This window comes from Gorilla gorilla, chromosome 2, assembly GCF_029281585.2.
Source record: "Gorilla gorilla gorilla isolate KB3781 chromosome 2, NHGRI_mGorGor1-v2.1_pri, whole genome shotgun sequence".
NCBI classification, from domain to species: domain Eukaryota; kingdom Metazoa; phylum Chordata; class Mammalia; order Primates; family Hominidae; genus Gorilla; species Gorilla gorilla.
Genome location: NC_086017.1, coordinates 82,314,410 through 82,341,004, shown reverse-complemented (window position 1 = coordinate 82,341,004; position 26,595 = coordinate 82,314,410). Strand labels below are relative to the sequence as shown.

General features: G+C 40.5%; 1 protein-coding gene across 1 annotated transcript in view; it reads left to right on the top strand.

Annotated features, from left to right (window-relative positions):
- The first annotated feature begins 2,833 nt into the window (after positions 1-2,833).
- The window catches only part of RYBP (RING1 and YY1 binding protein), a 73,945-nt gene continuing 50,183 nt past the window's right edge, over positions 2,834-26,595 (top strand). The window contains exons 1-2 of the mRNA XM_031009439.3: positions 2,834-3,049; positions 3,802-3,927. Of these exons, the coding sequence (XP_030865299.1) occupies positions 3,018-3,049; positions 3,802-3,927 (158 nt within the window). The 5' untranslated portion in view covers positions 2,834-3,017. The remainder of the gene's footprint in view (positions 3,050-3,801; positions 3,928-26,595) is intronic.

Genomic DNA, 26,595 nt, shown 5'->3' with positions numbered 1-26,595 from the left:
ACTCTCACCCCATACTGGTCCAAGATGACATCTTAGAGGAAAATTAGTTCCCCACCCAGCTAAGCCTCCAAACCCCACTCCAGAATCACAGTACGCTCTGCCTAGAGCCACAGCACTCTGGAGCACACTGTACCAGAAATAGTCCCATTTGGCTCATACAACTACAAGGAGACTTTCAATAGATATTTGCCTCCAACATCTGAATGAAATTAGAGCCTCTAAAGTTACAACCACATGGTGATCCTTGGGTCTGATAAGTTCCTAGAGATAGTTCTCTACTCTGAAATTGTTTTTCTTAAACACATTTTTTTTATTTTTTGGTTTTTTTTTTTAGACGGAGTCCTGCTCTGTCGCCCAGGCTGGAGTGCAATGGCGCGATCTTGGCTCACTGCAACCTCCATCTCCCTGGTTCCAACAATTCTCCTGCCTCAGCCTACCGAGTAGCTGGGATTACAGGCGCCCATCACCACGCCCGGCTATTTTTTTTTATTTTTAGTAGAGACAGGGTTTCACCATGTTGGCCAGGCTGGTCTCGAACTCCTGACCTCAGGTGATCCACCCACCTCGGCCTCCCAAAGTGCTGGGATTACAGGTGTGAGCCACCGTGCCTGGCCCTTCTTAAACACATTTTAAAAAACTTTTTCTTTTTTGAAAAGATAACACAAGACAAAGATACAAAACGACATACTAAAACAGTCAACCTCCTATGGATAAATTACAGTGTATTTGCAATGGAATTCTACACACTTAAGCAAACAAACAAAAATGAACTATTGATGTAGGCAACAACGTGGATGGATATCACAAATATGCTGAGCGAAAGGTGCCAGCCAGACACAAGAGTACAGACCGTATGACCCCTGCATACGACCTTAAAGAACAGGCAAAACTAATCTTTGGTGACAGAAGTCGGAATTGTGGTTACCTAAGTGAGGGATGACTCATTGGGAGGATAAAATGTTTTATTGTTCTAATGGTGGAAAGAGGGGTGTAGATGTATGCACTAAGCTGCAGTGTGAAAATTTGTGTATTTTATTCTATGTATAGAATAATAACAAAGTCTCCTTTCCACTACTATGGCTCCCAGCTACCTCCCCGGAGGCCACTCTTCCAGTGAGGATTTCTTAGTGCCCCGTTTCTTTCACGACCTTCATGCCAGGGGCAGAGTCCTGGGAGCATGCCAGGGAGACACCAGAGGCCAAGTCTGCTCCATGGCGCAGCTGCACTGGGCCATGGCTTGTGTACGTACCCTTTGGCTTTCTACGGCCCTTTTACCCCTAGAACCCTATCCCTCTCTCTTCCTCTTCCTTCTTTCATCCCTCCCCTAAGGAGGCAGCTGTGGCATTGAGGCCTTGAGAGGTTGCTGACCCTTGCTAAACAGTGTTGCTTCTCCTGGCCCTCCTGGGTGCGCCTGCCTGGAGAGGACACTGCGTGCTGATCAAACTTATCGTTGACACATTCATTCTCTCTTTTATTCTCTCCCTTCTGATCCCTGGACTGATCTCTAGGAATTTCTGCTCCCTGGGTGCTCAGTCTCAGTGAGCTTCCCTGGTGGCAAGCCCTGATATGCTTCCCTTCCATGGGGCAGTCCTGATAACAACCTATTTTATATTTGCATATAAACCTGGCTGAGGGTCTGTCTTACCTCCAATCCCCCCACCCCCGGGCCCCAACTCCTAGCAGCATTCTAAGACTCCGTCCCTCCCCTAACCTGGGGCTTCAGCACAGCCGCGTCTGTGTCTTTTACCATCTGGGGTCTTCCTCCTTCCAGATCTCCCGGCCTGAGGACAGAGGGTCCTGAGTCACGTTCAAGTCAATTTGGCAAGCGTTTTTGGAGCAGGGCAGAAAGTGAAGGGCACTACCCTGTTCCTCGACTTCAAAAATCGAACGCGGGGGAAATGGTGCACAATTCAGGCCCAGTTATAATAGCTCCTAATACCCAATATCTTGTTTTGGTCCTTCGTGAATACCAGGCATCCATCAGCGAAGCTTCCATGCCTGATTTCTCCGAATATTCAAAACAACCCTGGGAGGATAAGCCCCATTTTGGAGATGAAGGAGCGGAGGCACGAGGTTTTAATGCGGGCATGTGGTCGCCAGAATTTGAAAAGCAACTTCCCTAAGGAAACGCCCTATTTAGACTCTAGGGTAGAGGAGGATCCCAGGAGGAGTCCGCCAGCAGAAGCTCAGAGTCTGGCCTGGGGGCATTTAGTTATGCCACGCCCTTTCTCTACTGTTCCCTCCCGCGACAGGGGCCTGACAGGGAGGGGGGGCTTCGGGCCAGCGTCTCGGCCGGAGGCAGGGACTTCAGAAGAGGCAAATATAAAGCTCCGCATGGCAGAGGAACAGAGGGGCGCGGGGGAACGCGGTCCAAAGGTGGACCTTGTCGGCCCCTGGGCACTGCAAGCCTCGAGGCGCTGCGAGCGGTGAGGCTGTTGCAAGCTCCCGCGGCGCGCGCAAACTGCGTGGAACTACTTCCCCGGGGCGGCATCGGGGCCGGGGTCCCGGCAACAGCCTCACGGGGCGCCGTGCAGGGCCCGAAGCCAGTTGCCAGCTCCCGGGCGCGGCCACGTGCACCCCGCCGGGCTTGCACGCTCCGCCGCGCCGGGCCGCGGGGCCACCGACAGGCACGCGCGCCCCCAGCGCGCACACACTCCCGGGCACGCACACCGACCGCCCGGCCCACGTCCGCCACGCCCCGCCTTCCCCCGCGCCCCGCCTCCGCCCTCGCGGCGCCGGCCGCCGCCCTCCCATTGGCCGCACGGCGCGTGACGCGCGGCGCCAGGCCCCGCCCCTCGTCAGTCACTCGGCGGAGGCGGCGCTGGCGGGGACTAGTCTCGTCCGGAGACTGGCAGCGGCGGCGGCGGCGGCGGCCGGAGCTCGAGCCCCAGCGGCTGAGGGCGGGCGGGCGGGCGCGGGGGAGGGAGGGGGGCCGGTCCGCGACGACTCCCCGGACGGCGTTTCTCCTCCGAGCGGCGCCGGTTTGGGCTTGGGGGGGGCGGGGGTACAGCCCATCCATGACCATGGGCGACAAGAAGAGCCCGACCAGGTACCTGCTCCGAGCGGAGGGGGCGGAAGGGGAGGGAGGGCTGGGGGCGGGCGGGGGCCGGCGACGACTAGGCCCCGGAGCCACCCGGGGCGGGGGGAGGCGCTGCTAAGATGGAGATCCGGGGGCGGGGGGAGGCGGCGGGCGGTGGCGGCGGCGGCGGGAGGCGGTGTCGCTCCCGCTCGGGGCCGGCGGCCGTGCGCGCCGCAGCCATGGCGGCTCCTCCTCAGCCGCCCTCCGCCGCCGCCGCCGCCGCCGCCGCCGCCACTCCTCCCAGACAAAGGGAGATTTAACCAGGTGGGGAGGGAGGGAGGGCGCGAGCTTGGGAGTGGAGAGGGAAGGAGCCGGCCCACTCCCCGTCGCCGGCCTCGGGCTGCCCCTGCGCGCCCCCTCCAGATCCGGCCCGCGGCTCCCCTCTCGGCCCCCCCAGCCCCACGCTCAAGTCCACAAGTCCGCCCGCTTCCTGCGCCCGCCGCGGCCCTTCCCGGGGCGCCGCCGCCACCGCCTGGTGTGCGAGGCTATCCGGCCCGGGCCCGGGGCTTGCAGGGTGCCAGTGGGGGCGCCCGGTTCCCTTCCTCGCTCCCTCTTCCAGTCCCCGGAAAGGGTGGGTGGGTGGTCTCCCGAGCGAAGTTTCCAGCACTGGATTCCTGCGAAATTACGACGGCTCACCCGCGCCTGTGTTTTGCTGTCTCTCCCCCGTTTTCCTGCTCCCTGCCTCTTCCCTCCCTTTTCCCCCACTCTCCACTCCTCCGAAGGCCAAAAAGACAAGCGAAACCTGCCGCAGACGAAGGGTTTTGGGATTGTAGCGTCTGCACCTTCAGAAACAGTGCTGAAGCCTTTAAATGCAGCATCTGCGATGTGAGGAAAGGCACCTCCACCAGGTACTTGAAGATCTGTGTTACCTTTTGTTAAAGGACTTTTTTTTTTTTAAATAAGTGAGAGGGTAGTGAGCCTTACTTTCTGCCCTTTTTCCAACTTGTTGATTACGGCTTTTTTTGTATTTGCGGGTGGGTTGTGTGTGTTTTTGGGTTGAGTGTATTAAGTGTTGGGTGAAAAGCCTTGTGTTCACTAAATGATTTATGGGAGGGAATTTTTCCAGGTTTTCATTTTATTTCAAACGGACACTGGATTTATTTGACACTTGTGTCTATTGGCTTATTGGTATTGGCTGGGGAAGAGAGGAAGCAGTGCTATCGCTATGGATTGTAGGACATAGATGTTTTATATTTTTGCCATGTGTAGAATGGTTTTAATTTGCCTGTCCCGAGTCACTTTTCTCTTGTCTGAGAAATTTAGTGGGGGTAGTAAGGCTGGCTGTGCTTTTCCTGTCTTGAGCTGCAAATGTCTGTTACTTTCTTGCACTTGAAAATAAATGTCGGTGTTTGATAAAGTAAGTGCATTTTGTGGGAGGCTGAGCTGTCAGTTTTTTTTTTTTCTTTGACTAGCTTATGTGGGGTGGTGATGGGGGACGATTTTGTAAAATGGTGAAATGAGCAGTGACTATGTGGAAGTTTGTGTTTAAAGCTCTATTATGATGAAAAGAATGTTGAAAGAATTCCTTTTCGTTTTGATGAAGGTCGTAAACTGCATGTGATGTTAAAACGAGTTGAACTACTTTAGATTTAACATTCATAAATACTTGGATAAAATGTCAAGACTGATGTAGTCTTTTGGTCATCTTTTAATTTATGTTTGAATTTGTTTCATTGGCGTTAGAGTTTGAAGTTAAACTGTTCTTGGTGTCATTTAATGAACAGGCATTGGGTGTGTGTGTGAGACAAGAATGAGTTTTTGGTGGATCCTTTAGAACATTACAGTTGATTGCCAAAAGTCTCATTTTATCAGGTACTTATTTTTGAATTGGTGACATTTCAGTGTGACTGTGTAGTAGTACTTCACAGTTCCAACTGGATACTGTTCTTTGATTAGATGAATATGTCAGTTAAGGTTTCATTGGTTTATTTATACTTGGGATTAAATAGGATTATTGGGCAACCTAAAATAATCTAACTCTGAGATTAATTGGCCTAATTATTGTTTCTGTGAATTGCACTCTTTAAATGATGAGACCTTTGAATAAAAATAATCAAAAACTAAAAATATTACTCCATACGTTGTTTTAAGAAATTTTTGTCGGTGTTTTGTATTATCATGGAATATATCTAAAGTAAAAAACACGCATCAGTAGTTTCATAGATTTTGTTTTGCTGTCTAAAATAGGGAATTCCATCAAATGGCATGAAAGTTTTTAGAAATGTATTTGTTATTTAAAGCAGTAGTGATTGTATATTATTTATGAGTAATGTTTTTTACATGTAGAAGCCCTCAGAGGCCAAACCTCTTTATTGTGGTTTTGCTTTGAGTGTTACCGTAGATGGTGTTCAAGTAAATGATTAGGAAACTCCTAAGAACTTGAGAACATTACTGGTGAAGAGAAACGTAAACCAAATTCAAAAGTTTATGTCTGATTTATCGCTGGGAATGATTATCTCATAATGAAGTGCATTTCAGCTTTTAACATGTATTTTAAAAAACCTTACTCATCAATTTTTCGGAAGCACATGGAAGGTGTTGACTTTTAAAAAAGGTATGTATGTATGTTTAAAGTTTTTTCAGAGCCGCAGGTGACTGTTGAAACTTAGTTAAAACTACTGAATTATTTACAATGAAAATATTTTAGAGTCTATTCAGGAACAGGGAAAGGCATCTACTTTAAGGGTCTTCGAGTAATTTTCTGATGTCATTTAATAGAATTTGAATACAGATTTAACAGGTGTGAGGACTGAAAACTGTGTGCATTCATGACACTTAGCTGGCCACAGTTGGTTTCATTTTGGTTATTGTCAATATTTTGGTGTTTTAGATGTATTCAGAAGTCATCATTGGTTGGAATGCAAATAACGTTTTGGTTTTCCTACATTATGAACAGGTTTTATGTGGAGAAGTGAGTTTGACAGGTTTTCATCCTATCCTGTCTTGTGTGTTAACTGTTGGTTAATCCCTTTGTGATACTGGTTACTGCCATGTTTTTTTCTTGGCCCTCTTGTATTTTTTTTGTACCTCAAAAGTTTGAGTATGAACTTGACATTTTCTATCTTGTGTAGTTTTAATCAGACTTGGTATAGATTGATGGCAGTAGAAAACTTGTGTTTTGGATGCTGGGTAATAGGCAATATTTGTGATTTTTAGAATAATTTGTTTCGTGACACAGAAATTGTATTTTATTGCTCTGAGCTGGTGTTATGTATTTTAACAATTCTAGCTAGTTGGCTAGCCGGTGGTTATTTTGCAGTTTTTGATCATTCTCATCACTGTCACCATCATCTACCAGTCAACCAAGGAAACCACCTATGACTTAGTGGTAGGCCAGTATGATAGAGAACTATATTTGCCCTTTGAGGGTAGAATTGATATTGCTGATGTGATTGGGAAAATACTGCCGTTCGTCTAAAGAACACTTATTAAATTCGTAGGATATGAAAGATGCTGCTGAAGGGATTGGAGAGAGGAGAGGGGAGTGTTAAAATGTTGATAAGCCGTGTATGGGAATGACCATAATTCCAATTATAAAGGCTGTACGGAAGCAGGGGTCTGGCTTAGGGAATCAGTTAGAAGGATTCCTTCTTCTCCACTTCTTTTGGACAAGGAGAATTACAAAATCACCTGTCACCTTTTCACTATTACCATGTACCTCAGATATTTTTAGTTCTGCAGGTGGAATTGTTAAGGTGATTGAGAATGAGGTCTTTTTTTTCTTTTTGGAGCAGCAATAGAGCAGAATGAAAGGTGAGATGGTCTTAAGGAATCTGTTAAGGGAAGAAGGTGGCCTAGGCTCTGTGGAGGTTCAGGGACAGCAGGAGAGATCTATATTTTAGATGTATTATCAGTATGTGTTGGGTGTCTTTGGTTTTTTGATAAACTTGTTTTTCTAACTAGACTGTCCACTCTTTATGCCTTTTCTGGTTATATATATATCCTTTTGGTTGGAGACAGGGTCTTTCTCTGTCACCCAAGCTGGAGTGCAGTGGCATGATCATGGCTCACTACAGCCTCAACCTCCGTGGCTCAAGCGATTCTTCCACCTGAACCTCCTGAGTAGCTGGGACTATGGGTGTGCACCACCACATCCGGCAAAGTTTTGTAATTTTTGTAGAGACAAGGTTTCGCCCTGTTGCCCAGGCTGGTCTTGAACTCCTGGCCTCAAGTGATCTTCCTGCCTTGCAGGAGTGAGTGATAATTTACTTATAACACCCATTGTAAGTGTGCAAATCAGTGATTTCTAGTCATTTTAAAGAGTTGTGCAGCCATCACCGCAACCCAGTTTTAGAACATTTCCATCATGTCAAATGGTTTCCTTACATCCATTCTGTAAGTCTAACAGAACAGAATGGAGAAGTCATGGGCAACAGGTTGCTTCCCTACCGTGCTGATGTACCCTGAGCCTTTCAAGATAGAAAATAAAAGAGTGCATGTTAGAATGTGTGTGTAAGGTGGCAAGTGGCTGGGGGAGAAACTATCCCTTTCTTAAGTGGTAAAGTAGTATTTCCCATCCTGCTTTGCCAGTCTCAAGAAAGAGGATACCAGCTTTTAAAAGTAGAAAAAAAAAAACTACAAATGCGTGAATGTACCCAACTGTGTGTGTGTGTTTTTTTTTTCTTTGTATTTTCCACCTTCCTACACTTCCAGCTGATGTTTTTTTGTTGTGGTGGTGTTTTTTTTTTTTGTTTTTTTTTTTAAATGAAGAGACAAGGTCTTGCTGTGTTGCTCAGGTTGGTCTTGAATTCCTGGCCTCAAGGGATCCTCCTCCCTTGGCCTCCCAAAGTGCTGGGATTTGCCCAGCCCCTAACTGTTGTTTTGTTAAGTTGCATTTCTCAAGATTGGGCAGAGTAGCTTCCTAGACTTGGTGATTTAATTTTACTTTTGTGGTCTTGTTATTTCTCTGCATACAATGTTACCTTAATTGTAAAATAAAAATTACCAAGACGTTGCTGAATATAGTTGTTGATTAGTGTTCCCTTGATAGTAGTCCTGCATTTTTACTTTCAGCTACTGCTTAATCACATTCATTTGCAAAATTGGAAAATTTTTACTTTGGCTAATTACCATAGGTTTAGAACTTTCTGGTCTTCAGCTCCAGAAATGTATCGCTGTGTTGAGATCATGTTTTATTTCATCCATGTTTATTTGAATACTGCCCCTCTGAAAAGCTGACTGTTTTTGGAGCTTTTATAGACAAGTATGAGTGAGGAAATTACTTTAGGTGTAGAATAAAATTGTGTAGAAATAATTATCTTTGAAAAAATTTGGTATTCAGGATATTGAATTGGAAGTGTTGAAGAAGCAGCTGTTTTGTGTGTAATATGTTTCTCTTGTTTGAGAATTTACCAGTTTTTTGCAGTTGTAGCTTTGAACTATCCATTCCCCCCTTAAATTTAGATACCCTGACAACCAAAAATCTCTTGAATTGTCATGAAGTACTTTAGTAGAAGTTTTATGGAAAAACACAACATAGTTACGATCTTTGCTGGAAGCTTCAAAAAGGCATCATCGTGTGATGCTTTTTAGGTAGAAAAACTCCCAGAAATAAGATAAGGTACCTACACTGGGCAAAGCCCAAGCCTCTTACTCATGTTTCCTGGTAATCCACAGCAGTGGTTTTGCTCCTTTCATGACATTGTTTTTGTTGTAGTGTTTGTCTTTCATAAAAATACTCCATAAAAATATATAAAAATTACCTGACTTCCAAATCAAACTTTTATCAAACCTTCCAAGCTGAAAGCTGGTACAATTTAAGATCATTTTACCCAGGAACAGAGTAATAATTTATGTTGTGTTTACTGTTGCATTGGACTTACTGATTTATTGGTGGTGACTTGATCTTATGTGTACTTGGTGACCTTAAAGTAAATTACCTGGGTAGTTGTGGTCATTTGACAAGTTTTTATTGAGCACACAGCCATTTGCGCTCTTGGTGTACAGTGGTATAAAGACAGACCAGGTCCCTGTTCTTACGGAGCTTAAAATACTATGGAAAGGAAGAGAAAATAAACTAACAGAAAAATAACAATTTCAGCTGGCGACAAGTGCTACGAAGAATTTAGAGAAGGGTAAGGAACTACAGAGTGATGAGAACTGGGTGGAGTGACTGCTTTATAGACAATGTTGAGATAATGCATTTAATTTTTTAGGAAAAAGTAATGCTACTTCCTTTTGGAGCCGGGGATAATTCTTATGTAGGTTTACGTGTGCCATTTAGCTCATTTGGTTGGGGGACAGACAGCTTTTAGATTTGGAGCCCTTGTGCATAGGCTGCTAAACTTATAAACTTAGTTCCATGTTGTAGACTAAACCTAGGCCAGCTAATTTACTAGTATTGTTAGTCATTAGGGTGGGAGATTATGAATGGGTTCACTTACATATTATTTATTCATGTGGCATATATTTGTTGTGTATTTCAGTAGGTGCTGAAGAAAATTCCAGGATTAAGAAAAACTTTCTCAAGTAGCTGTAGTTTACCAAAATAGTTATCAGAACTAATTTGGTTCATTAGGACTTTGAGTAAATAGTAGGCGTCTCGCGTCCTAAATGACTTGAGCTAATACATTCTGCAGTCTTTCTGGCACTTCTTTTCTCTTTTGCCTCATCACCCATGCTTTTTCTCTGTGGCATCTTCTGTGTTACTTTTCATAACTAGTACTCCCACTTCCCTTTTTACCTATAGATACAAACTTTTTCAACGGTCGCATACATAGAAGTGCACAAATCGTAAGTATAAGGATTTGATAAAGTTTTGCAGAATGAGCATATCTTTGCCACTAGCACCCAGATTGATTTTTTTTTTTTTGAGACAGGTATCTGGCTTTGTTGCCCAGGCTAGAGTGTGGTGGTGTAATCACAGCTCACTGTAGCCCCTACTTTGAGGCCCAAGTGATACTCTCACCTCAGCCTCCTGAGTAGTTGGGACCATAAACATGTGCCACCATGCCTGGCACATTTTTAAGAGCTTTTTTTTTTTCTTTTTGTGAGACACAGTCTCCCTGTGTTGCCTAGGCTAGTCTCTAATTTCTGGGCTCAAGCGATCCTCCCGCCTCAGCCTCCCAGAGAGTTGGTATTATAGGCATGAGCCACTGTGCTGGCTTGCACCTAGATTCTTAAAGAGAACATTACTAGAACATTACCGGAAGCCCCTTGTGCACTGTCCCCTGTGGGCCATTTCTCCCACCCCATTCCTGTCTTTTAATACTAGAGATCAGTTGTGCTTGTTTTTGAAATTTATGTGAGTGGAGTATACTATGTATACAGTACACAGTAAATACTGTATGTACCACTGCGTATATACAGTATACTCCACAGTGAGTGAAACAAGCCAGACTCAGAAGCATACATACTGTATGTACCACTTTGCTTAGTAGCCACAGTGTATGCCCCGTGGTACATACATATACTCCTGAATCTGGCTTGTTTCACTCATGGTTAGGTGTGCAGGATTCATCCATGTTGTTGTGTGCAGTTCTTGCTTATTTTACCAGTCTGTTTTATCCTGAGAATATCTTTGGCATTCAACTCTGCATGCAGACCCTTCCTTACACGTTCTAGAGAGAGGACCTGTCTTCACCCTGTGTTTATTACCCACATACTTGAACAGCTGTTTCCTCCAGGCATCATTATGCAAAAGGAATGAAACCCGGTGTGTGCAGCTTTTTTACAGGACATAAAAGGAGTCAGCTCTTGCCTCTCATCAATAGTATTGTTTATCAGTCATTTCTCTTTTGAGGCATTGGTTGAATAAATGGGAAAATTCCTGCTTTCAAGGAACTTAGCGGACTTGTTGACAGATAAGACCATAAGAAGAAAGCCAGTGAAGTACCCAGTGATGTGAATGCCATGGTATGAGCAAGTACATAATAGAGACCACAAGTGCTTTTTAGAAGTTAGAGATAGTCATTCTCTGGGGCTTCCTCAGGAAAATCCTCGCTGAATCTGGGATCTAAACTGGGCCTTGTGATTCTTGGATGTAAGGTTTGTTGTATAGGTTGATACAAGTTACTTATTAATAGTTGTTTGCCCCCCTCCCTTTCACTGTCTTTAGGTGATGATGTCCACATCATTCACTATCTTTAGGTGATGATGTCCACACCTTTCCACATCTCCTCAGGAGCTGGTGATTCCCAGATACTATTTGTTAACCTGCATCACCACTCCCATGCACACGAACACAGGACAAACAAATCCAGCTGCTTCCTGGCATCTCTACTTGAACAACTTAAAGGCAATTCAGATCCCACAGGGTGAAAAGCTGAATTCATCTATCAGAGTGTTTTCTAAAATCCCAAATAGATTATGTCCCATTCCTGCTTAAAGTGATCTCCTGATTCTCATTGCCTTTTGGATAAAATCCAATCCTGAGTATCAACAAGGGGCTTGTGATTTGGTCCTTTTCTGTGTCATTCTTTAGAATTTCTGGAAGCAGCCTATCATCGCTCCATCTGCCCTCCATACACAGCGTTTGTGTGTGTTATGCCAAACTGCTTGGTGTTTTCCAACCGTGGACCATGATATCTCACTTCCTTAACCTTACCTTCATATGCTTTTCCTTTGTGTCTTCTTCTGAAATGCTTCTTCCTTTTGTCCAGGCCGACTCCTGTTTGTCTGAGACATGTGTCTCAGGAAGCCTTTCCGTTCCCCTCCAGTCATTCATACCTCTGTCATAACACATAGACTGTATTTTTAATTTGATTTCCAATCTGTCTCTTTTAGGTTGTCACCTTTTTTGAGGGCAAGACCTTTTTGTTTCATGGCTTTAGTTTGCTTTGTTTGTTACAGTGCCTGGCATTTGGTAGGGATTGAGTAAATGTATACAGAATAAATGAAGACTGGGAGAAGGAGTTCCAGTTAAGAGTTCTAATAAATAACTGTTTTTTCAAAATCTTGGGGCTTTCATCTTGTGTGTTGAATGTTACTGGATTAGGGGAAAGTTGTCTTTATGAAGTGTGCCCTTTAAACTAGTATTCCTGTTTTTCTGTTATAGTTCCCTACTCCCCGCCCCACACCCCCTCTAAAAAAAAAGTACTAGAAGTTACACACACAACTGTAGCCTTGGAGGCTGTAGGCAGTGCATTTAAAGTACTTCTGGAGTGGTTTTGAGCTTCAGAGCATTGACACACTTCCCTAAATAACTGTGACAATTCTTTCTATTTGCTGTTGCCCATCGGAGATTTCAGTGGCCAGTAGTCATATTGGAAAGTCTGATAATAAAGCAGGGGATCAGTCATGTGGTACCAAACCAGTTGTGGGGAATGTTAGATGTGTTAAGATGTGATAAGCAACGACATTCCTGTTTGTAAACTGGCATCTATGGCGGTTTAAAAATGGTGGCAAAACCATTTTGAGTATTGTTGAAAATGTTATCTGTTCTGCCGTGTTAATATACCTAAAAGTTGACAGTTGCATCTTGTACCCTTGATAGTCATACTTTGTACATTGTGTATGCCACTATTCTGTTGAGTAATTTGGATTAATTACTTTGGAGATTGAAGTCTTGACTCATTCACTTCACTCATTTATTTAGCTGTATTTTCAGTTCCATGCAGTGAGTGACACAGACTGTGGTGCCAAAAAGGAATTCTCAGTAAGGGCAATGCACATAAATTACTGTGTTACTCAGAAATCATGAATAGTTGAAATCACAAGGTAAATGGTAAAAATTTTGTTTTTAAATAGGATTAAATATGACTTTCTCTCCTCCTTTCTTCCCTCTGTCAATTTAGAAAATCTACTTAAATTGTCCTGTGGTTGGGAAAAGAAACTAGTGGAAGGAATATGTTAAAAAAGCATCTTTCTTAAAATGTATTCAAAATATTTTTCTCTACAATTTAAGAGCATTAGCAAATACAACCTAGGATGAAACTTTAACAGCCTTTGAGAGGGACAAGAAATGAAATTAAGGGTGATGTATGATGCCAGTATCATCGGTGTATTGGGTCTCATAATACATACAATACGTGGTAGTTAGTCATAGGGAGAAAACAAACCTGGTGGCTGCTTTCTAAGAACAAATCAGATTTCTTGTGTAGCTATGTGGTTTAACTGTTCTTGTCCTTCTTTTACAAAACTAAACAGGTTTAGTATCATAAGTGCTACAGAAACAGTCAAGATTGCTATAATTAGGAATCTAGCTCAAACTACCTTAAGTCAAAAAAAGCCAAAAATTTATTGGCCCACGTAGCCAATGAGAGAAAGTTGATGTTTAAACTCAGGGAAACGGGAAGAACTGCAAGAATCAGAACTCCTGTCACTTGACTAGTCCCTAGATTAAAACAGAAAAACAAATAAATAAACAAAGGTCACCCATCATCCTGCCATTCAGAATTATTTATTGAGCAGTTTGTTCATTGGACTTCACATATTTGAGTAACTACGGTTTTCCAGGTGCTTTGCTTTAATAATGATATTTCATTGAATTTTCAAAACGATGGTTCCCTATGGGAGTGGGAATTATGCTATGTGTTATATGAAACAAATTGAGTTTGATTTTTAAAGGCATGTATTCTGGCCTGTTGGTTGATAGAGTTCATTTTGATTTCTTCTTCTAGGGGAGAAGTTTTATGAACACTTAATGGTTTTAGAGCTCTATTTGTAGAAAATAAAGATAAAATCCAGATTTCTTTCAGGATTATTTTCATTTTGGGAAGAACCAAAACATTGGATTCTTAATATCTATAGCATAATTAACTTTGCCCAAATCTTCCATTAAAGAATGATTATGTATACAAGAGAACCCACACTTAATATTTTTGTTCTAAATTTGTTTAGAGTGCTGGTTCTCAAACTTTAGCATGTTATCAGAATCACTTGGAAGAAGACTTCTTCAACACATTGCTGAGTCCCATTCCCAGAGGTTCAGAAAATTAGATGTTGACATTTTCAAAGTGAATTTAAGAGAAGTAAGTGGTCTACATTTATAGGAACCATGTTTTTGGCATTTGAGGTGATGCCTTAATTGATGAAAACATTGTGCAAAGTATAGGAGTGTTTATAAATTAGGGAACCATATCAATTAAACTCTATCTTTTTGCATTCTAAAATCATCTATCTTGCATTATTAGCACTTAGGATTGGATTTCAGATATGTTTAAAAAAAAAAATCTCATTTCTGGCTGTGATGTGGTGGCTCATGCCTGTTATTCCAGCACTTTGGGAACCTGAAGCAGGAGGCTTGCTTGCTCACAGTTAGGAGTTTGAGACTGGCCTGGGCAACAAAGTGAGAACCCGTCTTTACAAAAATAAAATTAGTTGGGCATGGTGGTGCATACCTGTAATCCCAGCTACTTGGGAGGCTGAGTCAGGAGGATCCCTTGATCTCAGGAGTTCGAGGCTACAGTGATCTATGACTGCGCTCCTATACTCCAGCCTGGATGACAGAGCAAGACCTGGTCTCAAGAAAAAAAAAATCCTATTTTTTTTTTTGCATTGTGCAGCGGAGAGATGGAACCAGGTCTTATAATCAGTAAACCAATATTCCAGTAAAAAGCCTGCAAAGAATGCAAATAAGTAATAAAATAACTACAAATTAAGTCAGTAAATATGAGAAATGTATAGCCTTCCCATTACTCAAAGGAATACAAAGTAAGATAACTTTTTTTTTTTTGGCAAATCAAGTTTTAAAGATTAAAAAAAATAACTTCAGTGAGACTGAGAGATAGGCATTCTCATAGACTCTTTGTGAGTATGGGAGTTGATTTACATTTTCTGACTGCCAGTACGGCAGTTAGTATCAAATGCCTTTGAAATATTTGTACCCTGTGATCCAGCAACATAACTTCTAGGAATTTGCTTGACCTGCGTATAAAAATTTCTGTTACGAATTACGTCATTATTACAACAAAAAATTGAAAATGACTTACATAGGGATCATTAGGGAATTGTCAAAATTATGGAACCACCATGATGGAATATTTTGCAGCTGTTAAAAATGTTTGGTAGGTTTTCATACATGTCATTTGTTTTTTTTTTTTTTTTGAGAGGGAGTCTTGCTCTGTTGCCTAGGCTGGGGTGCCATGGTGTGATCTTGGCTCACGGCAAGCTCCACCTCCCGGGTTCACGCCGTTCTCCTGCCTCAGCCTCCCAAGTAGCTGGGACTACAGGTGCCCGCCGCCACACCCGGCTACTTTTTTTGTATTTTTAGTAGAGACAGGGTTTCACCATGTTAGCCAGGATGGTCTCGATCTCCTGACCTCGTGATCCGCCTGCCTTGGCCTCCCGAAGTGTTGGGAGTACAGGCACGAGCCACCGCACCCAACCCATACCTGTCTTTTTTTTTTTTTTTTTTTTTTTTTAAAGTTTTCAGATCTGCCACACATTGCTGGTGAGAATATAAAATCGTACATTCCACTTTGGAAAATAGTTTGGCAGTTTCTTACAAAATGAAACATATACTTACCATATGACCTAGCAGTTGCCTCCTGAGCATTTATGCCAGAGAAATGAAAGCTAATGTTCACAAAAAAACCTGTCCACAGCTTTATTTGTAATAGCCCAAAACTAGAAAAAACTCACACGTTCTTCAATAGGTGAATGGTACATTCATACTATGGAATACTATTCAGCAACAAAAAGGAACAAACTATGGATACATAGAATAACTTGGGTGGACTCCTGGGGCTTTATGCTAAGTGAAAAAAGCCAATCTTAAAAGGTCTTGTACTATAGGATAATTTCAAGAATTAACATTCTTGAAATGGCAAAATTACAGATAAGAGAACACATTAGTGGTTGCCAGGAGTTAGGACTAGTGGCAGGAGGGAGGGAGATGGATGTAACTGTAAAAGGGTAGCAAGAGGAAGATCTTTGTGGTGATGAAGTAGGTTTGCATCTTGATTGTAGTGGTAGTTACACGAATCTAAACGTGATAAAGTGGCATAGAACTATATGCATACCTACCAGTGTCAGTTTCCTGGTTTTGACATTGTGTTATCAAGAAGGTGCACATGTTGGGAAACTGGGTGGAGATTACATGGGACCTCTGTGTACCATTTTTGCAACTTCCTTTGAATTTATAATTATTTTCAAAATAGTTAAAAATGTTGAGAATATGTGATGATAAAGGAAAAGGTTCATAATCAGAAAAACAAGTTACAAAATGATAAAATTACATGAAACTAATATTTCATACCGTTCATACTAATACATATACCTGGAAGGAATGACTGATAAAAACCTTAACTCTGAGATGATGGATTCTTTTTTGTATTTCTGTAGTGTATGTGTGGATGAGTCAGTATCACTTTTATAGTTGGAAGAAAGCAATTTTCCTAATAGGAAATTTTTAGAATTAATCTGGTTTGGAATATTTAAGTGACAATGTGTTTTTACATTAAGGGATTAAAATTTTTATCGGGCACACTAGTAACTTAGTATTAAAACAGCTGTTAAGATTGGAAAGTATCTGAATGTATTCTTTAAAATATATTGTATTTGTAAATTTAAAATTGTTTCGTACTCTTCATATATAAGACATTTTGTGTGATGTTCTAAATCGGTGCTATCCAAAAGAAATATATTGTAAGCCACATGTAATTTTAACTTTCTAGTAGTCACAGGAAGAGAGTAAATTAAGCAGGTGAAATTAATTTTAAGAATATGTTTTATCGAACCAATTATATCCAGAATGTTTTTTTAACATGTAACCAGTATTACAGTGAGATAGTTTACATTCTTTTTTTCAAAGAAAGTCTTCAAAATCTAGTGTACATTTTAGGGTTACAGCAAAGTTTAGTTCAGACTAACCACATTTCAAGTGCTCAGTAGCCACCTTTGGCTAGTGGGTACCATATTGAAGAAGAGGATGAGTAGTTGGGAGTGAAGGCTTTGATGTCAGACCCAAGTTTGAGTAACAGCAGCTCTGCCATTTGCTCACCTTGTGACCTTGGGTATGTTACATGAACTTGTGCATTTGTTTTTCATTTATAAGATAGGGGTAATAACTTCTCCATAGTGGTATTAGAAGGATTAAATGAGTCAATGTAGGTAGCATGCTTGGCACAGGACTGGGCACAAAATATGTACTGTAAATAGTATATGTTACACAGTGGTAATTTTTTAAATTCCCATATATTGTGTACTGAATTGAATGAGTAACCATTCTAAAAGTGTGACTGATTTCTTAGTAGTAGTAGTGAGTAAATATATAAGCAGTACATGAAATAATCCTTACTTTTTACAATTAAAGTTTTGGATCCTTTTAAATTATGACTGATTGAATAGACAAATATTTGAGTACTCATGTGCAAAATATTGTACCAGCCACTTGAACATTTAGAAGGTAGATCTTAAAATAATATTCTCAGATACTGTATATTTACATAAGTACTTGACATTTTGCATGCCACTTTTGTGTCTTTTTTTTTCTTTCAATTAATACTCAAAGCAATCCTGAGAGATAGTTGTTACTCTAACTTTCACAATTGAAGAAGCTGAGTTTCAGAAAAGTAACTTACTTGGTGTCATACCCGGTTAATAGAATAGAAGACAGGTGATTTAATTAAATGGACAAATTTAATGTGATGTTTAAAGTGTTTCAGCTACACTCCTTTGATTCTTTCCCTTCCAACTTTGCCATCTTTTCCAGGACCATTTAAATTAGAGGAGGACAATAAGATGTCACTTGAGGAGTTACCTTGCTCCGAATTATCCTGAGGTTATTAGCCTATTCAGATAAGCTATAATGTAAAAAGTTAACATAAGCCTGTATAGATTAGATGATTTATTTTGCTTGTTGCAGTGTTTCTCTTTATAAAGTTGTGTATTCTTCATCCTGTCTTTTGGATACATAATACCTATAAAAACGGACCAAGAATATGCATTCTGTGCTGACTGCCTTAAAATCGGATTCTTTGAAGTGTAGTTTGTCGCTTCACTTATTCAGAAAATTACACAATTCTTTTAAGGAACTGCGTGCCACCATTAAAATCACTAGTGAAAGGCAGTGAGTTTGTGAATGATTGACTTTCCCAGGGCAGTGGTGCAGTGGAAGGCACTCGTTACCTGGGCAGAGTTAGATGGAGCATATTTCATTAGGCGTTCAGGCTCTGTGTTCTAATGTGTAGATTTTGTTTTCACTGTATGCATTGCTGGCTTTATTTCCAGTTTCTTCTCTAGTTAAAATATGGAGGAAGTCACAGGACATCCAGTTTGTTCTTGGGTACTATGGGACAAAATATATGACAGTAAACTATCAGCTCATCTTGGCAAGTACTTTTGGTGTGGACCACTGAAGCATATTTGTAGGAAGGGAGTTACATTTTGGTGCTCAGGATGGGAGTGATGATAGTTTCAAAGATTTCTATTTTGGAAGAGGGATCTCAATGCCTAGGATTTCTGAAAAATTTCACTGTACACAGTTTCTGCTACTGCAATTACGTTATAAATAAATGCTTTAATTATAAGATACAACTTTATATGTGTAAAGATGTGTATACTAGGTTGAGATTTAAAACCGTGGGTTGCAATTAAAATAAAAGATTCCCTGAAATTCATGGAACTGGACGATGTCTTTCCTTTCCTTCTTTATGTTTTTTTAAAGACAGGGTCTCGCTCTGTTGCCCAGGCTAGAGTGCGGGAGCATGCTCATAGGCCACTGCAGCCTTGAACTTCTGGGCTTAAGCAGTCTTCCCATGTCAGCGTCTCAAGTAGCTAGGACTACAGGCTTGTGCCACCAGGCACAATTTAATTTGGTTAAATTTTTTTTTTTTTTGTAAAGATGAAGTCTTGATATGTTGCACAGGCTGGTCTTGAACTCCTGGCCTCAAGTGATCCTTCTGTCTTGACCTTCCGAAGTGTTGGGATTACAGGCATGAGCCACTGAGCCTGGCCAGAACTAGATGATGTCTGTGTCTTTTCCAGTTCTAAAATACTGTGCTATGTCAGTTTGGGCAATTTGTCATACAGTAAGATGACTCTTAAAATTTTACAATGCCACGTTACTTGTCTACAAATATATAGAGAAGATAATTTGTCATTTATTCTCCCCCAATGTGTTGTATAGATACTCATGCGTTTTGTGACGACTTCTCTTTCTTTCTTTCTTTCGTTCGTTCGTTCGTTCTTCTTTTTTTTTTTTTTTGATGGAGTCTCGCTCTGTTGCCCAAGCTGGAGTACAGTGGTGCGATCTCGGCTCACTGCAACCTCCACCTCCCGGGTTTAAGTGATTCTCCTCCTTCAGCCTCCTGAGTAGCTGGGACTACAGGCGCCTGCCACCACGCCCAGCTGATTTTGTATTTTTAATAGAGACGGGGTTTTGCCATGTTGGCCAGGCTGGTCTCAAACTCCTGACCTCAGGTGATCCACCTACCTCGCCCTCCCAAAGTGCTGGGATTACAGGCATGAACCACCGTGCCTGGCCGCATTTTGTGACTTCTGAAGAGGAAAGCTTTATCTTAAAAATTTTTGGTAGTGTTATTTATGTGTAGCTGAACGGTTTTCTTATTTAAGTTATAATTAAGGTTTTAATTTTGAAATCTTCATTCAGGGGTTAACAAATCTTTGCCCCATTCTAAGAAATTAAACTCAATGCAGACTGACCAAAGACAAGATTCAGTCAATCTCCTTTTCAGGATCTCTGAGATGAGGGCTTCAGGACAGAACACCTGGTGTGGAAGGCTAGTGTTTTCAAGTATAAACAGGTGTACTGCAGCCCTAAGGCTGTTCTTACTTAGACCTTGGTTATATTAATTAAAAGAATGACACTGATACATCTTTTTTTTTGAAAAGTGTTTTTATTACTGAAATGGTTAATACTGAATCATGCTCCATAGCAAAGCTTGGTTCTAATAGAACAGGTGTACATTGGGTGTTTTTCCTGCTTAACATTTTTTGATACCCATCCCTAGCATTCAGTCTGACACCAAATTCTGCTGACTTTATTTGTCCAGTATCCCTGCTGCGACTACCTTAATTTAGGTTCTCGTTATATTTCATTTTTTATTTCAATTCTTAATTACAAGCCTGTATTGCCCAGACCTGTACCATTGCAGTAGCCTTGAAACTGTTCTGCCAAGTCTAGTCTGTTGTGCTGCCTAGAGATATCTCTAGAAAGCACATAGATCATGTAGTGTGCTTAAAAAACCCTGGATATACTGCCTCATTGCCCAAAGAGGTCTTGCCCTTCTTAGCATGCACTTTCTGGTCAAACTGTTCAGTGTTCCCTGAACATGTTCTTTTATGCCACTGTGCTGCCTGCCACATGTACTTCTAGAACTGCTTGAAGACTTACCTGTTTGCTACCGTGGTAAATGCTAGCTTCTGCTTCAAGACCCAGCTCATGTTAACTCTTTGGGGAAACCTTCCTTGATTCTTTTTTTTTCTGTGACAGGATCTTGCTCCTTTGCCCAGGCTGGAGTGCAGTGGCGTGATCAAAGCCCACTGTAGCCTCAGAACTCCTGGGCTTACGCAATCCTCCCACCTCAGCCTCCAAGTAGTTGGGACTCTACAAGCATGTGCCACCATACCCAGCTAATTTTTTTCTCTTTTTTTGAGAGATGGGGGTCTCCCCCATTTTGTCCAGGCTGGTCTTGAACTCCTGGCCTCAAAGGATCCTCCCACTTTGGCCTTCCAGAGTGCTGGGATTACAGGCATGAGCCATTGCTGGGCCTTGATTTTTGTCTTTTGTGATCATTGAAGCACTTTGTGATATACTTATCGTACCACACAATCATTTTGTACTGGAATTTCGTGTTTACATTTGCTGCTCCATATCCGCCCCGTGTGAGGCTCTCAGGGATAGAGACCATAACCTGTTGAATCTTTAGAGGCAAGGTCTTACTATGCTGCTTTTGTGTTCTTCAAATGTATTTAGAGGGCAGTCTGTTCTTCTCATTTCTTATTTAAAATGTTTTCTTTTTAAAATAATTGTGTGATATATTGGCTAACCCCCTCTGCAAATAGGTTTATTCATTTAAAACCTTTGGGAAATGCCTTGGAAATACTGCTACACTACTTTCCTTTTTCACTTCAGTTTCTAGTTTTACTCTGTGCATCATCTCTTTTGTTAGTCTTAAGATGATTCCCTTGATTATCTGTCTCTCTTTTGAAGTTCATGCCTGCTTTTCTGTTCATAACAGATACAACAGTTGATTGCTAAATAGGATTCTTCTGAAGCACTGTCTGTTTTAAAACGGTGATCCGTCTTAGTAGAGCTCCCATAGAATGCCTTCCGAAGTTCTCTTCTGCTCTGTACTCTCTGGCTGAAAGTTTTAGAAACAGAGCGACTAGAGTGGTCTAGAGTCAGAATACAGTGTAAGGAAGCAAAGAGGATGAAAATTGAGAAAATCGTGAAGTCTGTATTCTTCATGAGATTTTGCAGCTGAATAGGACTCAGAATAGTTGTAGTTCTCTTGGGCTAGATAATTGTTTGAACTGATAAATAATTTAGATACCGGAATTTTCTCTCTCCTTTTTCAGGAGCCACCTCCTAGATAATCTTCCTCTTCAGCTGGTACTGTTTTATAAATGAAGCCTCTGAATTGTTCATTAGTATTTTCAGACCTCTTTTATCTAGTAAGTTTTATGAGAGAAGACATTTTTCCTGATGAATTGGAATGTTTTGATTAAAAATTTTTTGTGTGTGTTTTAAGTTAATTTATTAGACATTAGTAAGCACTTAATTTTTGGGGCACAGTATGTGTGGAGACTAATGCTCAACTACAAAATTAGTTTCTCAATAGATGTTGTGTAGAAACTTCTGTAATCTTCAGTACCTAGTTTAAAAAAAATTAGAATTAGGAAATGATTTGTATAGAAGTGAATACATTTAGTACACAGTGACTAGATTGATCCCTAGATTGGGGGATTTTTGCTAATTTAATATTAGATTTAATCTTAATGGTTAAATCAACTGGTAATGCCATGAATAATTTTGATCCTTTTGTGGTTTTGAAAGATGTATTTTCAGAATTAATTTTATTACCCTCATAACATGCTCAGAGAACATTGGTGTAAAGATAATGCGTTGTTTTTCTTGGTGGCCAATATAATCTTTTAAAGTGTACTTTTAAGCTTAGGTATCCCTGGAAGTCTTTGTTCTCAGTTTAATGATCTTGTCAAGTAAATACCACCTAATTATCTATTCCTATTCCGCTATCATTTATCCAGGCAATAGAGTTTTATATTAAATAATGCTTTAGGAATGAGAGATTTATTTGTAATTCCTGTTCAGCTATCTTGTCTATAAAGCAAAATTCATACTTACAGTAGTTTTTATTCTCTAACTTCTCAGTTAATAGGCAGTGTGGTGAAGTGGAAAAACCCTACAAACTAACACAATGACAAATACATCTTGGATATTTTTGTGTAGTTCCCTTGTCATTTTAACTTTTCTAATCTGCTAATGAATCAGACTTTAGAGGAGAAAGATAAGAGCTGACCTTCTGACTTCCTCCATATAACTGAGTAAACCTATCTGGATTGTAGATTTCATTTCATTTCTTTTTTTTTTTTTTGAGACGAAGTTTCACTTTTGTTGCCCAGGCTGGAGGGCAATGGCAGGATCTCAGCTCACTGCAACCTCCGCCTCCTGGTTCAAGCGATTCTTCTGCCTCAGCCTCCCAGGTAGCTGGGATTACAAACATGCGCCACCATGCCTGGCTAATTTTGTATTTTTAGTAGAGATGGGGTTTCTGCATTTTGGTCAGGCCGATCTCAAACTCCCGACCTCAGGTGATCCACCTGCCTCAGTCTCCCAAAGAGCTGGGATTGCAGGCATGAGCTACCACGCCTGGCTGTAAATTTCATCTGTAAGAGAGTGATACTTGTGGTGTTCTTGTGTTTATATATTTTTTCCTCTAAGAAAGTGGGCTTTTTGACTGATGGCTTGTTCTTTAGAGTCATAATATCTTTAGTGTATAGATAAACCAAAATTCTTCTATATTTCTGTGATGGAGGACATAATTTGACCTTCAGGTTAGTGAATATTTGCATTGAGTTGTGCAATATTTCTTCTATGTATATGAATGAACACATTTCTGATTCTTGTCACAGGCTGTTTAGAATCAGAGGAAGCAAGGCTTGTTGGTCTCTGCTGCTTTACTGCAAAAGCAGCGTGAGAGTGATGAATGCAGAACAATTAATGCAGCTGCCAGTTTTCAGTTGTCTTATATGATTGGAAAGTTCCTCATCTAAACACTAATTTATTTTAATCATTAAACTTTTCATTATTTTCTCCCTCAAAGATGCGCCCCCCCCCCAATCAAAAACAAAAACCCACCCAAGCCCTAAAATTAAACCAAAAAAAGACTTCTGGCAAATAAAGTTGATTTGCTTTTCTTTCCTTACCTCTGGCCTTTGAAGATTCAGAGACTCAAAAGTAGTGAAACAAGTCATACTTCTCCCTATATCCTGCCCACAGAAACTTTCAGATGACATGAAGGAAGAAAGAACTAATTAGATAGTTGACTTTTGAGTAAACTCAGGCTTTGTTTCTTCTCTATCTTGTGGTAGATAAGAAAGACTTTGGACCAGATACTGGTGTGAAGATAAGAAGAGTAGGATTACTTTATTGTTGGGAATATGGGAAATATATTCAAAATATATGAAGCTGTGTTCCAGTGTAAATATGCTAGGTTGATTATCTCTTCCAGTCATCACGAAAACTACTTCATGCCTTGGTGAAACTGGCAACATGGGTTGTTTCTGAAGAGATACATGTTTTAATTTATGAGGTGTATTTTTTGTGTTTGTGTGTGTAATGGTAATGATGATATTCATACTGAATTTACTGCCACAGTGTTACAATCTGTTGCCAGTTAAAATTACCCAGGAATGAAGATAGAGCATTTTGAAAATACAAGTTAGGGGTAAAATACTTTGTTGTACAAAAATAGAATTTATTTGTTGCATTTCTATACTACATCTTCAAATAATATTAAACAGTTGGATTTTATCTCCTGGTAAAACTTGTCTAAAGTAAATGCTGTAGACTAATGTGTAATTTTGAATTATTTAGTCTCTGTATTTAAGAAAATCCAACAAGTGTTATACTGCAACCAGCATAAAAACACAGCATTTGCCATCCTTATTTAAAATTTTTCAGCTTTATTAAAGTGTAATTGGCATGTAAGTAACTTCACTTTTAAAATATTACCTGGGAAACTACCACTGTGAAGATAATGATCACATCTGTCACCCCTAAAAGATTTCTCCTGCCTTTTGGTAATTCCTCCTTCCTGTTCCTTTGTCACAGGCAGCCACTAATCTGCTTTCTGTCACTATAGATTAGTTTGCATTTTCTTGAATTTTATATAAATATAATAGTGTATGCGTTTTTTTTTTTTTGGTTTGCCTTCTTTCAGTTATCATGGTTATTTGAGATTAATCAGTGTTTATTTTGTTATTGCTGAATAATATTCCATTGGGTGTACAATCTGCAATTTAACTGTCCCTTCACCTGTTGAGGGACATTTGAGTTTTTTGCAGTTTCTAGCTCTTACAGATAGAGCTGTTGTATGCATCCCTAAACAAGTCTTTGTGTGGATATATGCTTTTACTTCTCTTGAGTAAATACCTAGGAGTGGAATTGCTGGGTATTTTTAACTTTTTAAGAAACAAGCTGTTTCTCAAAGTGGTTGTATCACTTGAAATCCTACCAGCACTGTATGAACTCCAGTTTCTTCATATCCTTGCCAGCCTTGATATGGTCAGTCTGTTTAATTTTAGGCTGGTGGCAGGTGTCTAGGGGTAAAGTAGCTCATTGTGGTTTTATCTTCTATTTCCCTAATAACTAGTGATGTTGAGCCTGTTCTCATGTGCTTATTTGCCACCTGTATTTTTATTTATTTATTTGCTATTTATTTATTTTATTTATTTGTCTCACTCTGTCGCCCAGGCTAGAGTGCCGTGGCGCAATCTTGGCTTACTGCAACCCCTGCCTTCTGGGTTCAAGCGATTCTCCCACCTCAGCCTCCCGAGTAGCTGTGTCTACAGGCATGCGTGACCATGTCTGGCTAATTTTTGTATTTTTAGTAGAGATGGGGTTTCGCCATGTTGGCCAGGCTGGTCTCAAACTCCTGGCCTCAAGGGATTCGTTTGCCTTGGTCTCCCAAAGTGCTGGGACCGCAGGTATGAGCCACTGGGCCTGGTGGCCCCCTGTATATTTTTTCAATGTCTTCATATTGTTTACTCATTTTTCAATTTGGTTGTTTGGCATTACTGAATTGTCCTTTATCCTAGATTCGTGTATATATTTTGAGAGTGTCTTTTGAAGAGCACACTTAACTTTTGCTTTTTGTGTCATAGTTAAAAAAATCATTACCAAACCCAAGAACACTAAGATTTTCTCATAGCTTTACCTTTAGAAGGTTTATAATTTTAGCTCTTATATTAAGTACTTGGATCCATTTCGAGGTAATATTTGAATACATATTTCTAAGGGTGAGGTAAGTTCATTTTTTTTTTTTAAACGTACTGCTATCTAATTGTCCTGGCACCATTTATTGAAAAAAATTACCCTTTTCTTATTGAAGTGCCTTCGTATCTTTGAAAATCAATGGGCTGTATATGTGTGAGTCTCTTCATTTTGTTTCATTGATCTTTCTTTACACTAGTACTATTACTTAAATAATGTAGCTTTATAAGTCTTGAAAATTAGAAGTGTAAGACCTTCAGTTCTTTTTAGAGTTATTTTGGATATTCTACATCCTTTGCATCTCCTTTAAAATGTTATAATTAGCTTGTCAATTTCGACATAAAAGGGATGCTGCTGGCATTTCTATTAGGATGCATTGCAGATATAGATACATTTGGGAAAAACTGAAAATCCAAAACATTGGACTCAGTATTCCAATCCATGAACATAGGTATCTCTGCATTTATTTAGGTTTTCCTTCAGCAGTGTTTTGTAGTTTTCAGTCTCATTTGTTAGATTTATCACTATTTCATATTTTCGATGCTGTGTAAATGTTACTATTAAAATGCCAATTTCTGGTTGTTTGCAGGTAGTTTATATACAGATTATTTTTGTATATCTTGTTTCCTGTAACTTGGCTAAACTTAATAGGTTCTAGGAACTTTTTTTTTTGTAGATTCTGTAGAATTTTCTCCATAGACAATTTTGTCTTTGAATTGAGACAATTTTTACTTTCCTTCCAATGTGGACACCTTTTTATTTCTTTCGCTTGCCTGTTGTGCTGGCTAAAACTTCCAATACAGTGTTGAATGGAAGTTTTGAGAGTGGACGTTCTTGTATTAGTAAGTGTAATGTTAGCTGTAGTAAACATTTAAATAGGTTTAGGGAATTCCTTTCTGTATTAATTTGCTGAGGTTTTTTTTTCCTTAGTCTGGGTCTTGCTCTGTGGCCCAGGCTGGTGTGCAGTGGTGCAGTCACAGGTCACTGTGGCCTCAAACTCCTGGGCTCAACCTGTCCTCCTGCCTCAGCCTCTTGAGTGGCTGGGACTAATGCACCACTATGCCTGGCTAATTGTTTGGGGGGCCAGGGGGTTGGAGATGGGATTTCACTGTATTGACTACACTGGTCTGGAACTGGCTTCAAGCCATCATGCCAT